Genomic DNA, 16,319 nt, shown 5'->3' on the forward strand with positions numbered 1-16,319 from the left:
TGAAAATTGCTTAAATTTTTGAAAAATAAAAAATAAAAAATTATCTTATTCCTTAAAAAAGTGTAACTAGATTGCCCAACCAAATCTCTCTCTCATGGTTAAATGAGTCTCCCTGTATATTTTACCCAAAAAAAAAAAAAAAAAAAAAAAAAAAAAAAAAAAATCTCCCTATATAAATAGAGGACAGCACCCTGTTCGGGGAACAAAATCTCTGATATCCGTACGACTGTATTGGTGTGTATATATATATCGTGTATATATCGTGCATCGATCAGTATATAAATATGGCAGGCTAAGAAATTTTTTGTCCAGATGTAGACGGAACTTTAATTGGATAGGACTTAGACATAGAGTTTCAACTTTTGGATGTGCACTGATGTCCCTCTCAACTATACAAATAGATGTATTTTCACACCATGAATTTATTCTCTTTGTATTAAGCTTGTATTAGGAGTGTATGGGCAGAGAAATTTTGATGCAACTAAATGACTTTTTTTGGTATTAAATAATTGACCAGAATTTTAATTGCCTTCAATGATTTGAAACTTTTAATAATAGTATAAATAGAGACAGATATAGATTTAATTTTTTTGTTTGGGTGGTTTGATTTGGAGGGACAGGGAGAGAAAAGAAAAAAAAAAGATATGATGTGAGCACGGACGAATTTAGGAAATCATATGAGGGGGGTAAATTTATATAGATGGGTTTTTTCATAATTTTAGTGTGAAGAATTTTAAAATTTTATGGATATAAATGCAAAAAAGTATAAATTTAGAGATATAAAATGTACTAATAAAAAATTTCAATGGGGGCGCATGTCCCCACTGAGCCTTTCATAGATCTGTGCATGCGTGTGAGTGTGTTTGAATGGGTTAAGTGTAGAGAAGAGAGATGATAGGAAGAGATAGAGAGGGATAGGGAGGGATAGCTATCCCTCCCCACATCTCATTTGGTTTCTCTCCCATTTTGAGAAATGAAGATAGGGAGAGATAGCACAGTGGAGTAAGTGATATTTTAATAATACCCAAACTAGCCTCCACAATTCAATATACAAAAAAAAGTTATTCCATTTAAGTCCTAATTATTATGAGAGGGTAAGACAGTAATTTGATTACTATTTTTTTTTTTTTCCTTCTTCTCTCTTCTATCTTGTCCGAACAAGAATAATTACTATTTCTTTTCTTTTTTTCCCTATCTATCCAAATATGAATATAAATTATTACTATCATTTATTTTCTTTTATTTTCTTTCTTCAGTAATATTATCCTTCTTTTTTTTTTCTCTCCTATGTATCCAAACGCACTTAGGTAAATACAAGCTTTCACAACTTCAACACCAATTGAATGGGGCTTCCAAATTCTATGTAGATTGGAAAAAAAAAATTATATGGTCCAATTAAAACTCAACATGTAAGAAAAAAATATATATCTTAATAAAGCTGATACATTTACTTCCATCTAAGTTGTGATTAACTGAGATAATGTAATTCTAGACTACTCATGTTGATTGCTTGATTAAGAAAGGACAATGAGTTTTTTTTTTTTTTGTACAAAAATTGAAGCAATTTATAAATATAGAATATGTGCAACAAAATGAGTTCTTTGGCCCAAGACAACCCAATCTGGATTCAAGAATGGACCATTGAAACAATCACAAGTAACAAGAAGACTAAGCCCAAAAGCAAAGGTACCAAAAGAATCAAAATTTAAAATTTTAGTTTGAGAGAGAACAAAATTAAAAATGACTTACCTGAGTCTTAAAATTTCACTTTCGTTTATCGCCGATCCAAACAACAGAAAAAAAAAAAAAAAAAAAGCTACTCCTATTGGCCTTGACATTCGTCTTGGGAATAGATTACAGTGAAAAGGGATGAATAAAAAAGTGGCAAGATGTATCACGGAAAAATATCTAAAATAAAAGGAGTCCTATTGGCCTGGACATTGATAATGTTTTTTCTCTTTGGAATCTTGACATTGAGCACACCATTCTTGAGATCCGCTAGAATCTCTTCCACCTTGTAGCAGCCGTGAGGGATGTCCATGTTGCCGGAGTACTTCCTCCGATCTAAGGCTGATAAACTCTTTCCCCCCTCCTCCTCCTTTTCCTTTTCCTCTCCATTTACGTGCAGAGTGTTGTTTTCAATCCACATCTTCAGCCCTTCTATTCCTATTCCCGGCATGCCCCACCTTGCATACATCGCTTTCTCGTCTTTCACCACCTTGGAGGGGATCGATGAGAGTCCAATTTGGTCAAAGAAATCCATGAACATAGGTTTTTCTTGCAATATGTGTACTCATGGTTCAGGATTGTCTAATTCTATAGCTAGCAGCTTCAGAAGGCTGCTGATACTGGTAAGCTGCTTCAAATTCGTGAGAGTAAGGGATCCTGTTGCTGTGCCTTCCTTGTGTCGAGAAAATGATCATCCAGTGTGCTTGAACTCTCTCTCTCTCTGCTCTGTTAACTTTATGGCCCTTTCTCTTTTCCGTTCTTGGAAAAATACTCCATTTCATGGCACCAGCACCTCATGCCAATATTAATCAGCAGTAGTAGAAGAGAAAGATGGAGGCATTCCATCTCTTGGCTTCATATATTTTGTGATGGACATCACTAGCCGAGGTCTTTTTCTTGCCACCATCTGGGGTTTACAGTGAGAAAGAAACAAGCATTCTTTTTTCATTTTATTCCCTGGCAAATAAGCAGAAAAGGAGACATCTTTGACAAATTTTTTGAGCAGTAGAATAATTTACTTATTTTCTCCCCTATTAAAAACAATGCATCATCCTCCATAGGTATTCAAAGGTAGTCAAAAACAGTCAAATCACAATATGAACCAAAAGTCAACCACAATATCATTCAAAAACAGTCAGTCAAATCGCAATATGAAGCAAAATAGTCAACCACAATATCATCCAAAAACAGTCGACCACAATATCATCCAAAATCAGTCACCTCAATATAATCTGTGGTGGAAGCAGCTAATTGTTGAAATCAATGAGGGTAAACACAACAACAGCGATGCATATGACAATGTGCAAGACTATGAGCACGCAAGTCACCTGTCCGCCCATTTATCCATTAGAGATTGGATCCTCCTCAGCTTCGCCACCTCCTCTTTGAGTAAATCATGTTCATGGCCGAACTGCAGATGTTTCACTAGTGGTCGCTCTAGGAAGTGTGAACTGTGACTTGAGCGGCTGAAAGTACAATCCTTCATCGGACAGTAGACCCTCTTCCTGGTCACATCCACCCGACCTGTATAAGCAAGCTCAATAGCCATTTGATGGTTAGTTAGCTTCTTCTCGCAGCTGCCACACAAACATCAAAATTATATAATTGGTTAGTTAGCTTCTTCTTGCAGAAGCCACACGAACATCACACATATATAAATGGTTGGTTAGCTTCTTCTCGCAGCTGCCACACGAACATTACACACATATCTAGTTGTATAGGTCATTGTACCAAATGTAACTAACCGTCAAATGGCTATTGAGCTTGCTTATACAGGTCGGGTGGATGTGACCAGGAAGAGAGTCTACTGTCCGATGAAGGATTGTAATTTCAGCCGCCCAAGTCACAGTGTGAACTTCTCAGAGCGACCACTAGTGAAACATCTGCAGTTCGGCCATTAACATGATTTACTCAAAGAGGAGGTGGCGAAGCTGAGGAGGATCCAATCTAATTGACGGTTAGTTAGCTTCTTCTCGCACCTGCCACACGCACCCTGAAAATGAAAGAGAAAATATCACATATATATAGTTGTATAGGTCATGTACCAAATGTAAATTCTTCATAGAAACACTTCACATTTACATTAAAAAAACAAAAGGGAGTTACAAGAAAGTTTACGATCCAAATCAAACACACAAACAAGTGTTGATTGGGAATATTCATGTGTAGAAATTTAGCTTAAGATAAGTATTAACACTAGTAGAAAAACTCCATATTAGAAGGTAAGTTGCAAAGGCAAATCTGCACAAAAGGCTAATAAAGATGCTTCATGTGAATGCTTCATCGTATTTCCTTACAGTTATATATACAAAAATAATAATTAAATGAAAACCACATGTTCTAATTGATTTCAACAAAAAAACAAACAAGGTAATCCCAGATGTTGAAATTAAATTTCTGTCGTATCACAATATAATATTAGGATAACAAAAGCAACAAATTGAGAGTTAAAATACTAACCAACAGACCAATAGTCTAGCGGTACCAAGCCCTACTTCTCAAAGAGAGGTCAGGAGTTAGAGCCTCAGTGGAAGCGCGTGTGTGACTACCAATTAAAAAAAAAAAAAAAAGTGTTAAAATACTAAAACTAGTCAAATTCCAAATAAAAAATTAAGATATTAAAACATATTGGATATCAAATGCAGCTTTTGGTGAAAAACTATGTTGGCCTATAACCTGTTACTGTTCCCTATAACCTGTTACTGTTACTACACTCTTAACAGTTTTCTCAATGTGGTAATTTTGTTCCTTAGGGCTTTTACTAACTAGCTCTAGAGTGTGAAGTAATCTATGGCTTTCTAGACTGAAAAACACACGAATTTGAGCTATTCATTGAAATTCTTTCTATCTTCATGAACGAGAGTGTTTTCTACTTCCTATAGAAGAAGATAAAGAGTGTTTTCGTCATTTTTGGCAATTAAAGGATTTTCACAAATATGATATTTATAGATTTCTAATTGTTTGTAAATCAGTTTGTAGAACCATGTATCAAAATACAAAAATTAAATCATTTTTCTTCTCTGTGATTTCATGCTCATAATTAAATGCATAATCCAATATTCATCCTATATGTCATAGCCATTGGCATTGAATTAGAAAACATTATTTAGTTGTTGCATACATGAACAGAGGAGGATTTTCCTTTTGAATCTACAGGTTGAAAAATTACAGAAAAACACGAATTAAATGCATAATTCAATATTAATGTACTCTTTCAGTTTATTACAATTGAACATGGGATGAAACTAAAACAAAAGAACTGGATAAAATAAAAAGGTAGTGATTATTTAAAGAAAGAGGAGAGAAACCAGAATTTTTAAAGAAAGAGGAGAGAAGCCATAATTTACCATTGACATTCTAGCAGCTTAAGGGGAAAGTTATAGTAAGTTTGCTTTTTGAGAGGAGAGAGATGGTTGAATAACAGTGAATAAGAGAGTATTTATAACCAAATTAGTAGGGCAAATGTGTATCAGGCAAGAAAACACAGATATAACCGTCAATTAGTTTGTTTGAAGACCTATGGCGCACGTTATCAACCGCCACTATATTTTCTCGATTGCCAAACACAAAAGAGAATTCCCGAGAAAAGGTGATAGAAAATAAAAAATGCAATGATTTACTTCAAACCCAAGAGTTCTTCAGTCATCCAAATATTATATAATTAAAAACAGAGATGAACAAAATCAACCAAGAACCCATATATCCGAAAACTCAAAAAAAAAAAAACCAAAATCCCAAATCAAAGATGGATCAAATCTTACTTTTCTGCAACATTTGGAACATTCTTGGCTCCTTGGCAAGTTGGGTAAGTGGGAGAGTAACCCAGAGAACACCATGTTTCAACTCAGCCTTGACTTGGTCCATTTGTAAGACCATAGGACATGGTGGAATGGTGGCTCCATAGAACCTTCCCTCCTCCTCATACTTGGGCTCATTCTGGCACTTTCCCCCAAACCTTATACCGCCAAAATCGTCCATCCACACACTCAGATCCTTTGTGGTTAGACCGGTACGTCAAATCTGATGCAGCAGAAGCCTCCGTTCACCAGCTTCATCTCACGATATGGCTCCCCTGCCACTATATCACATATATAACAGTATCATATATACATATATATATATATATAGGATTGTAGGTATAGATTGCAAAGGAAATTAACAGTACGGTAGAAATTAATTAACTTGAGTGAGAAGAAGATGAGTACCGGAGGGGTTTTGGGTATGATCTCCTTTGAAGGGGTAGCCCGTAAACATATTGGATACCACTGTACTCTCAACCATGACGTGGCCACATACATAGAGTGTACAGAAACCGTATGCAACATTTATATTTCAGACAATTTTTTGTTTTTTAATTGCAATGATTACATTTAGTACAATTTATTAACGGTATGCAACCTTTATATTTCAGACATTTTTTTTTATATTTCAATGGTTACATTTAGTACAATTCATATCAATAATAAATTCATAATAAGCTCCGCAAACCATATGGTCCCTGTCCCTAACAGAGCAAGTACTTAGATAAAATGTTAGATTTTATACGTTTTTTAATGTACATTATATTTTTAGAGAGTAACTTAATTAATAAAGCGTCCATTTCTGTGTGCACGTATTAAAGTTCTCTTGCTTTTTAATAAAAAGCATATTACTTTGTTAGTTTAGGATAAAATGTATAACATAGTACAAATGGGTACAAATTTTACTTGACTAAGAAAAATGATAAAAGCAGACCTAGTTTTTCAAGGTTAATTGAATAAAGAGACTTAGAATTAGAAGAAAAAAGAAAGATGAAAAAAAAAAAAAAAAATCGATATGCTATATATTCAGATTTCTATTTTGATGTTTTTTATTTTATTTATTTTGTACATTATTTTTATTTTTATTTTTTTTTTCAAAGCAAGAGGCACTAACACATGCATGTACAGGAAAAGAGTAAGGCCAAAATGGTATAACCTACTATCTCCCACCGCATAGAGTCACAGACCTGGCTCTGTCCTGCTGCCTGATTTTTTTGCAGGAAAGCTGGCTTCAAAGGTGAAACCCTATTTCTTTCTTGGTTGACCAGCAAACAAATTGACATTTCTACCCTTGTGGATGGTGTTCAATTTTTATGAATTTTTTGTTTTTGGCAGGGTATTAATCATTACAATATTGGACCTGATCAAAACCAGTTCAAGAGTGTTTTTGAGGTTAATCAATATATAACTGAAAGAGGAAAAAAGCCCTCGAAATAAGGATTTATAGATAGCTACATTAATGTTATATATAGTTATAGTCAGCACATAAATTAAAACATCATTAGTCTCATCTAAGCATATTGAATATGGATTATATTCAATATTGAATAGGGTTTGTATTTGTAATATAGCAAGTATAAATTGTCATTTAACAAAAAAAAAATTCAAATTATTAGATGTTGGACGTAGTTAAATTAATGTAAGAAATAAAATTATGAGTGTTTATTGGCTGGTTGGTACCTAATATCACAACCTCCAGTATCTTTTTATTGATTGCCAAACAAAGAGAATTCCCGAGAAATTGAGAGAAAACAAAAATTGAAAACAGGAAAATCAATGCTTTACTTCAAACCAGAAAGTACTTCATTCATCCAATATTACAGACTTTATGATGTTCACTTAAAGTCCACTGATCATGGTAATTTCAATCAATTATAATTTGAATATATCAGTTTTATTTATCAGCTTGTATCAAAATTTAGTTAACACATCTGCTTACATATCGAGTTGTGATTGATGAAAATTACAGACTTTCTGATGTTCTCTTGACTAATGGACCGGACCAAAATTTCTTAGATTTAAGAAATGACAAGGAAGCTATTTTTTTAGTGATTAATTTCACATTAAACACTCATCCTTCTAGATGAATATTCATTTTAAAAAAAAAAAAAACTTGCCCAAAACCTTCCTGAAACTGTTGTTCATATTGTTCCAAGCGAAAACAGTAGAAGAGGACCGTAGTTGTCTCATAAGAGTGAAAAGTGTGGGGGTGTGGTTATACAAAGCCTCTCAAAGTTCAAAAGGAACACATAAAATTCCCCAATTTGTATAATAAGATAATATTCTATTTCAAGATTTTATGGGGAAAGAAAAGCTACCGACCATGATATATAGCTTGGTTCGCTGCGCTTGTCGTAATATGATATATACATTGAAAATTTGTCTGAATTGTCAATAAATCCCACAGCATATTCTTAATTCTCAGTAACACTGGCAGCCTATGTAACACATAAGGTAAGATGAATAAGATTGACAAGTCCGGTGTGATTATCTGATAATAGCAACAAATTTGGATGAAACATAAAAACTTTACTGCACCAAACCAGTGCCCCAGTATTCAAGCATTTCCAGGATCTCTTGTATTGAAATACCAGAAGAAAACATGTTGACAAAGCAATAATTTGCAGTTTTTACCATCACCAAAACAATAATTTGCAGTTTTTACCAACCACAAAACCCATTATCCCACCTAAACTGTTTTTGTAATGCATGCCCCAAAGTTAAATTAAAACACTACCCTCTACTACTGAATCTCTTTTTTTTTTAAATTTTTTTTTGGTGGGGCAGAGAGAAATTGCAAGGAAAAATATATGGCAAAAGATGAATACCGGATGAATGGTTCTTTTCTGCACGAGATACCTCAAAATGATGCCGAGCAACCCGACAATGATAACAAACATGAACGAAACTGGACGAATGGTTATGTTTTCTTCATGAGCTACCCCAAAATGATACCAAGCAACCAGATAATGATGACAAACATGAAGGAGGCATTACAAGAACTTTTGTTACTGTCACGCCTCAAGAGTTGCTACACATTGTAATCTCATAGAGATGAACCACTTCCATGGTTCAAAGGAAACGGTACTATATAACAAACAATTAAATTATATATCAACAGCACATCTTTGAAGCAAGAAAAAATTTTATCCTATCCTTAAACCTTGTTTCCCCCTTTTTTTCCCCTTCTTTACCAATCCGAAACTCAGGGAAATTCAAGAAAAGATGTCAAACATCCGAAATTGTCTACTGTCTAGAAACTCATGCCCTCAAATCTAAGAGCATTTTCTAATAAGAAATGAACTATTTTAAGAGAAGAAACATACACTACGGAGAAGGTAACTTCAAGTGAATTTTAAAGATATAGACAACGTAACCTGTGCTCCATCAATGTCAAAGAGTAATTAGAAATCTATCCTAACTTGGTGAGCACATTCCACTGAATAACCTTGGAACACAACGTTCAATCTTTATTCTTAATCTCTACCAATACAATGAAAATAATTAGTTGATCTTGGGTCAACTTCTATCACTTTCAAACTTAAAATTAAAGAAACAAAAGAAGAAGGAATCCAGAAGAACGTCAACACCCTCAAATCATATCAACTTGGATGCATGCCATATAATTGCTGAGCAGATATGCTACCCAACACTACAATTGAAGGGAGCGGAAGTTCTTTATGGTAAGGGTTATAAAGAAAACGAACTACACACCCAATTCTGAACAGACTGAACTCACTCTTAGATCTTGCAAACTAGATAGCCTTACGAAGTTTTGAGTCAAGAGTAATCCATGAAAATCCATGATTTCACCAATTGACCATGTGCATCATTTCAAAATATGTTTCCATTCGAAAATGTTTCTAACACAACAATACATTGTTATGCACCGAAACACTCTTACACCAACACTTACCCGTCCACCTGATCTGAAAAACCATAGCCAAAAGGCCAAAACCAAATCAACCCGCTCCACCAGAACATTAGCAATTTCAACTGTTTACTTTTATACAACATTATGACATTATTTTGTACATAATTGCATTTGTAAGGACCATAGCTATGAAACATAAGTTATACTGAACAAGGCTCAGATAATAATTGTTATATTCAGCATTGCACAGAGACAACTAAATATCCATTTAGTTTACTTAATGATCAAGACCCCATGTAAGCTTATTCTCATTGTTGAAACACCAAAGGGATAAAGTCATTAATTAGCATAGCAATCGGCACAAATCTCTTATAAATTACACCAGTTGTTTTTCTGATTGTTAACTATCTCTAAGTGTTCATGCATCAACAATTTGTTCAATTACCCATACAATGATTCTTTATAGAATGTAACTTCCATATTTCTAGCCTCATGACACCAAAAATACATAAATCTATATATTCATATAAAAATATACATGATGACCAAAGACACTGAAAAAGATAATTTGGACATGAGATGGGGGAGACAAAGATACCATATTGAAAGGACTTTAGAAGTATTCCAGCTTAATATAGAAGAATATAAAATATTATAGAATGAAGTCGTAAACGAATCCCTCACCAGTTCCTGAAGAAACCTGTTATTTTGTTGAATTGCAGTAGCTTTTCCCCTTTGTCAACTTTGAAATAAGAGCTCTTGCCTGAAATTAAACCAAAAGTTCTATTTTACGCAGGTTAACACAAGCTAATAAAAGTTCATACATAAGCTACGGATCGCAATTGCAGTGGAACTTCAACTCTCCAAGCATATGGACCCTGACACAAATCCAACTGCAGTAGAACTGCAAGCACTCAACAGAGGCGTCTAGTCTTAGCTGCAAGTTGGATGGAGCAAAATACTGGCTGAATGTGGAGAGAACATAGAAAAAAATAGCTGCACCTTGACAGTACAAACAAACATGAATGACCAATCTTGATTTTGATAAACTCGTATAAATTTTATTTCAACTGTGGAGTGCTGATGTAAATCCATAAACCAAAATTCACAAAATTAACTAACAAAAATGGCTGAAGACAACGAATTGCTTTGAATTTCAAGCTCATGTTTAACCCTAGTAATGAGGCTACATGGGAGTATGGGACCCTTTAAAAACTAAGAATTTCAAATTCAATCTACTGAAAATGCTACTTTCGTATGCTAAAAGGTAACAAAGAGGTAACTATTTACTAAAAATGCTATATGATGGTACCACACTTGAGAACCAAAGGATTATTCAAAGTAACCATTTTCAATATTTAGAATCAATAACACAGAAAAAAAAAAATGGAAAGACAGATGGTCATATAACTAGTAGAATCGGAGTAATTTGGACAAGACAGAGACAGGCTACTGGCGTTTTATGCAATACAACAATAACAAAGAAAAACTGAAAGAGAAATTTTAATAGTACAATTATAAGCCAACTATTGTACATGGTGCAAAGTGCAGGCATTAAAAAAGAAATAGGAATGATGAATTCATATAGCTTAAATGAAGGCGTTAAAATGAATAATAGAAGTGACTAAAAAAGATATGGTTCCTAACCAAAATGTGATGGAGAAATTAGGAGTGGCACTTCTCAAGGATAAAATAAAATAAAATAAAAAGTGGACTTGGGTGGTATGGATATATATATATACACAAAGAAGCCCTGTAGGTGCACCAATAAGAAGAGGGCAACTAATTTACATAGAAGGTAGGAGACAAAGAGGGATTGCTGTGAAGAATAACCATATAATATTTGTTAAATTGTCATGTGTTTGAATCTTTCTATATTTCTTTCTCTGTTTTTCCTTCAAACTAAGGAAACCTGAATGAATAAAATTGTTTTTTATTGAGAGATTGCTGTGAAGTTATTCCGAGAATTTTAGAGAAGATGCAAAGTGTGTTACTTAGCAAAGATTTTATAAAACATAATGCAAGCCTACATGGTCTAACACGACTTCGTACTTTGTGGGAATCTTTTTTTTTTTTTTTTTTTTTTTTTTTTTTTTTGACAATATGAAAAAATGAATGCTTTCATTCAATGCTATAGAATCTAAAATCTCTTCATTCATTTTTGCATTCAGTGTTATATTATAATATTAGCAGTAAAGTACTACTATTGATTTGGGAAGACCTTTAATAGTATCTTATTTACATTATTCTTTTTCTTCTTCTATTTTTTTTTTAAAGAGATTCTTGAAATTTCAAAACTGTAGTTCAGATCACAAAACTGAACCAGTCTTTTACTTTTTGGGTTCTAAAGTGCAACGGTTCTGATTCCGGTTCTAATTCTTAAAAATCTGTTGGGATCAATTTGATTCAAATTTAATCTAGAATCATGCCAAACTGAATCATGTGCACCTCCACATATGCCTACAACTTTTAAACACATCTGTTTGCTATCAACACTTCTTCACTCGAAAAGACAAACAAGGGGAGAAAACTAATATGAATTAACCTCAAATATGCTATATTTCTTGACCTATCTGGTGTTAATAAACTCGGATTGAGATATATGGTGCCCACCCATTAAATATTGCAGGGAAATATGGCAATTAAGAAATATTTTCATATATAACTCTTATTTCACTTGAAGCATGGAAAACATATAACTCTTCAAACATTTTACAAAACTTGAAGCATGGAAAACATATAATCCTTCAAACATTATACAAAACATTGATTCCCTGAATATCATCCCCATTCAAACTTTTGGTGGTGCCACTAGAAATGGATGGCTACATGATAGCATTCTCATCGGAGCTGTGTCCAAGCCCTAGAAGGTGTCCAATTTCATGCAAAGCAATTGTCTCCAAGTCAACTGCTGCACCTCTATATGCCCCAACTGACCCTGACTCGTTGGCGTCTAAGTGAAACCTTCCATTAGTTGGTGCCCAAGCATGAGCCAGCACTCCACCAGGCCAATCAAATGGCTGTCCATCTCCGTGATCACCTCTTTGAAAACTAATTGTCAAGTCATCATTTCCATAGTCACTGCGTAAAAAAAGGTAACCACAAAAAACCCTCTCAAATGGCTTCTACTAATATATACATAAACATATACATATAAATTGTGTTTATATATTTTTGAATTTGAATGAACAGTTTGTCCTATGAGGAACCGATTCCTAGAAAGAGACGACTCCACTCTGGCGAAGTTCGATTTGCCTGGAATTCGAACAAAGATCTGAGGGTTTGGGTGGAAGACCACTGTATCAATATCAAAGCAGAAGAAGAAGATGATTCCGATGATGAAGATGAAGCTGTTCTGATGATGATGATGGTGATAAGGACCAGAAATACAAAGGTCCGAGGAAATTATCTGGGTACATCACTCTTCCTGAAGGAGTACGAGGAAGACGAGATCGAGGCTAAAATGAGGAACGGTGTTTTGAAGCTGGTCATGCCCAAAAGGAAAGACATCGTCACCATCAAAGTCAAAAACTGAGCTTCTATGGCTTCCTTCGAAGCTTATCATCGACGGTGATCGACGAGTTCAGTTATTTGTTTATGTTCATCATTTGATCGTTTGCTTCCTTTTAGGGTTTGTTCTTTTGACTGACTGGTCTCTTCTGGTTTTTGTTCTTATTTCGTGAAGCTTAATTTGAGAATATATTGTTGTTGCTGATCTGAGTAGTAGATGGAACTTTTGATTTAGGGCTTTAACTTGTTTTTGGTGGTAATGAATTAAAGATTTGGCATATGTATTGAATTCCAAGTGAAGCGTCTATTAATTCCTTTAGCTGCTTTAATTCTTCTGTTGTTTTATATATGTGTGTGTTTGTGTGTGACTGTGTGTTTGTGAGTGAATTTTGGAGGAAAGGCTGGTTACTTAAGCAAAAAGGTAGTCACTGGTCTTGGCGGTGATAGAACACCAGTAGGGGCAAACATGCGCCTTGTGTGGAGGATTAGTTGTCCTGTAAAAATCACACATATAAAATTATATGACAAAACTAGTTCACATATTTGCCCCTCTATAGAGTTTTGATTTGATGAAACAAGTGAAATATGTTTTTTTTTTTTTTTTTTTTTTTCAAAATAAGGTTTGTGAGGTATTCACATATTAATTTGCTTAAATTAAACACAGCCAAAACTAGTTTACTAAATTTGCTAAAATTAATCACATACCAAAGCAGTCCACTAAATTTGCTAAAATTAGTATTGCTGGATGTGTGAGAATGTCAAAAGAAAATATACACACTCAAATCTACGTATGATTAAATAATACAATTTTTTTTTTTCTTAGTCGGTAAATAATACAAAATTTCATTCAATTGGATTAAGCTTTTCTCTCGTTTAAATAAAAGCAAAAAATATATATTTATATATTAAATTGGAATAAGCTTTATTCTCTTGTTTAGATAAAATTAAATGAAATACAGCCATGTTTAATACAGTGAACCTTTCTTAAGAGGCAAAATCTTCGGTATCCGTGCGAAATCAGCCCCAACATTGGACTCTTCATATATATATATATATATATATATATATATATATATAGGGTAAATTGCAAAAAAAAACTCCTGAATTATTGACTTTTTGCAACTAACCTCCTAATTAAAGATTGTCCCCTAAACTATTAATTTGTTGTAATTAAGGACAAACCCATCTCAAAAGACTATATTATCCTTTGTTATTAAATTTGTGATTTCTTATTAAATTGTTTTTTATTATATTTTCTCTTATTTAAATATTAATTGTACCATTTACCTTAATTTTATAATTAGTATCAATTGATTATAAAAATGGAAATAAATTGGTAGTTATCATTTTCTAAAATGATTAACTTATTATAATAAAACTTATTATACTCACTTTAAAAAAAATTAGTATAAAAAAATATCTTCTTTTTCAAACAATATTCATGAAAAATTAATAAATTATGTAAATAAAAAATATCTTCTTTTTAATGCAATATATTCATGAAAATTAAGAAATTACTTAAATTGTTTCAAAGTTTTCTATTTAAGATTTTTATTTAAATAATTAATTTAAAAAATTAAGGCAAACTTATGCAAATTTAATGAAGAATATTTCATCAAATTAGTATGATTTTTTTTCATAATTTATTTTAACAAAAAAATATATCAAGTGTATTTCAATAAGAAAGGGTATTATGGTCATTTAATGAAAATTGGTAATACAATTGGGCATTTTGCAACTAAATGTGATAGATTAGGAGGTTTTATGCACAAAATATAATTCAGGGGAGTTATTTGAAATTTAGACATAGTTGAGGGAGGTTTTTTACACTTTACCTGTATAGGGTAAAATGCATATATATATATATATGCAAGAAACTCTCTAAACTATTAGGGTTTTGCAATAAATCCCCTTGAACTATTATTTTGTTGCATTTTACCCCACCAGGTCACTGGAAAAAGTAAAAGACCATTTCACCCTTAATATAAAACTACGCCAGTTTGAAGACTTGTCATCGATCTTTAAGTTGTTGATATGGCAAGAAAATCTCACCAACTAATGGAAGAGTGACAACACATCGAAAAGATAATGGACTGTTATCTCGTTTCCTCCATCACACAGCCAACCTCACTTCATTCGCGCCACACATACAGAGGTGCTCGTCTATGGTCTCCCCTTCTTTGCAAACCTAATTGATGTGGCAAATTGTAATCTCCTCCAATAATAGGAAACCGATAAGTATGGAAACCTTATCTTTTGAACTAACATAAATATCACATAGCCCAATAAGCCCTCGTCATCATCATCGAGTCCACCAGGTCCTTCGGTGACAACCGTTCCATGCTCGTCACCAACTAAATCTTCTGGGCCTGTTACGCCACCACGATCAACACCAATGACCCGAGTCGCCAAACTGGAACTCGCTTACTCGCTCAAAACTAACCAGATCATCGACAACCAGGTGTATCGCTACACATTTCAGGAAGAGGACGACAAGGGTAATACCAGGATCTTACTCATAAAGGACCTAATCTGTAACGACCAAAACCCGGGGGTTCAGATCGCTAATCGGGTCCTGACCCAACCCAGAACACCCAAGGGTAAAATGGTCATCTTGACCAATATAGTGTACTAAAGGTCATAATAATGCTATAATGGTCATTACTAATCAAATTGGTTCATTTACAGATGAAAGAATTAACTCCGTCCTCAAATCGATCCATTTGGGGTTATAAGGGCAAATTAACACTAACCCTAACCTTAATACAGAATACAACATATAAAATCCTACTTCATTAACCCTAATTAATTAAAAACACTAATTTAATCAATGGGAACCACAACCCTAATATAAAATTACATTAGCCCTAATATAAAATTACAATAACCCTAATTTAATCAATGGTCCCAACCGGTTGAAATCATACCCAACACTACAAAAACCTGCAGATAAAAAGTTATCCAACTAAAAGTCATAAAATATCAAACAAAGACATATATGTCGACATATTGTTGAACAAAGTTGAAGGCAACTGCCTTGAATAGACCACTCTTTAGCTTCTTCACTGACCTACGGATGAGACCCACAGATGAAAAGCACAACACAGAATCTTCTGCAATGCACCCAAGAGTTTGAACAATGAAATACCTCAACAGAGATCGTAGCCGTCTGAGTGTATTCAGTGTTTTAGGGTTCTAAGTAAAAAGATTCTTCTGCAACGCACCCAAGAGTTTGAACAATGAAATGCCTCAACAAAGATCCTAGCCATCTGAGTCTATTCAATGTTTTAGGGTTTTAAGAAAACATATATAAGTATAAGAATATATAAATATACGACAGATGCAATGAATCAAACAATAGCGTTTTAAGTCCAATACAACTACTGCTTTGAATAAAACGATGGGGT

At 33.6% G+C, this 16,319-nt stretch overlaps 1 protein-coding gene and 1 long non-coding RNA gene across 2 annotated transcripts; both read right to left on the reverse strand.

The window, feature by feature from the left end:
- Positions 1-1,894: 1,894 nt before the first annotated feature.
- LOC132305436 (heat shock 22 kDa protein, mitochondrial-like) lies at positions 1,895-2,263 on the reverse strand. Its single transcript, XM_059803077.1, has one exon. It carries the CDS (start codon positions 2,261-2,263, stop codon positions 1,895-1,897), a length of 369 nt encoding a protein of 122 aa, XP_059659060.1.
- Positions 2,264-3,503: 1,240 nt separating this feature from the next.
- Positions 3,504-5,977, reverse strand: LOC132304054 (uncharacterized). The gene is made up of 3 exons (XR_009481498.1): positions 5,934-5,977; positions 5,490-5,806; positions 3,504-3,721 (listed from the first exon to the last, which is right to left on the reverse strand). It is a non-coding gene; the product is annotated as an uncharacterized LOC132304054 (long non-coding RNA).
- Between the last annotated feature and the right edge of the window lie 10,342 nt (positions 5,978-16,319).

This window comes from Cornus florida, unplaced genomic scaffold, assembly GCF_030987335.1.
Source record: "Cornus florida cultivar Cherokee Brave unplaced genomic scaffold, ASM3098733v1 CherokeeBrave_3.0.0_Hap2_Chr04, whole genome shotgun sequence".
In the NCBI taxonomy this organism is placed as follows: domain Eukaryota; kingdom Viridiplantae; phylum Streptophyta; class Magnoliopsida; order Cornales; family Cornaceae; genus Cornus; species Cornus florida.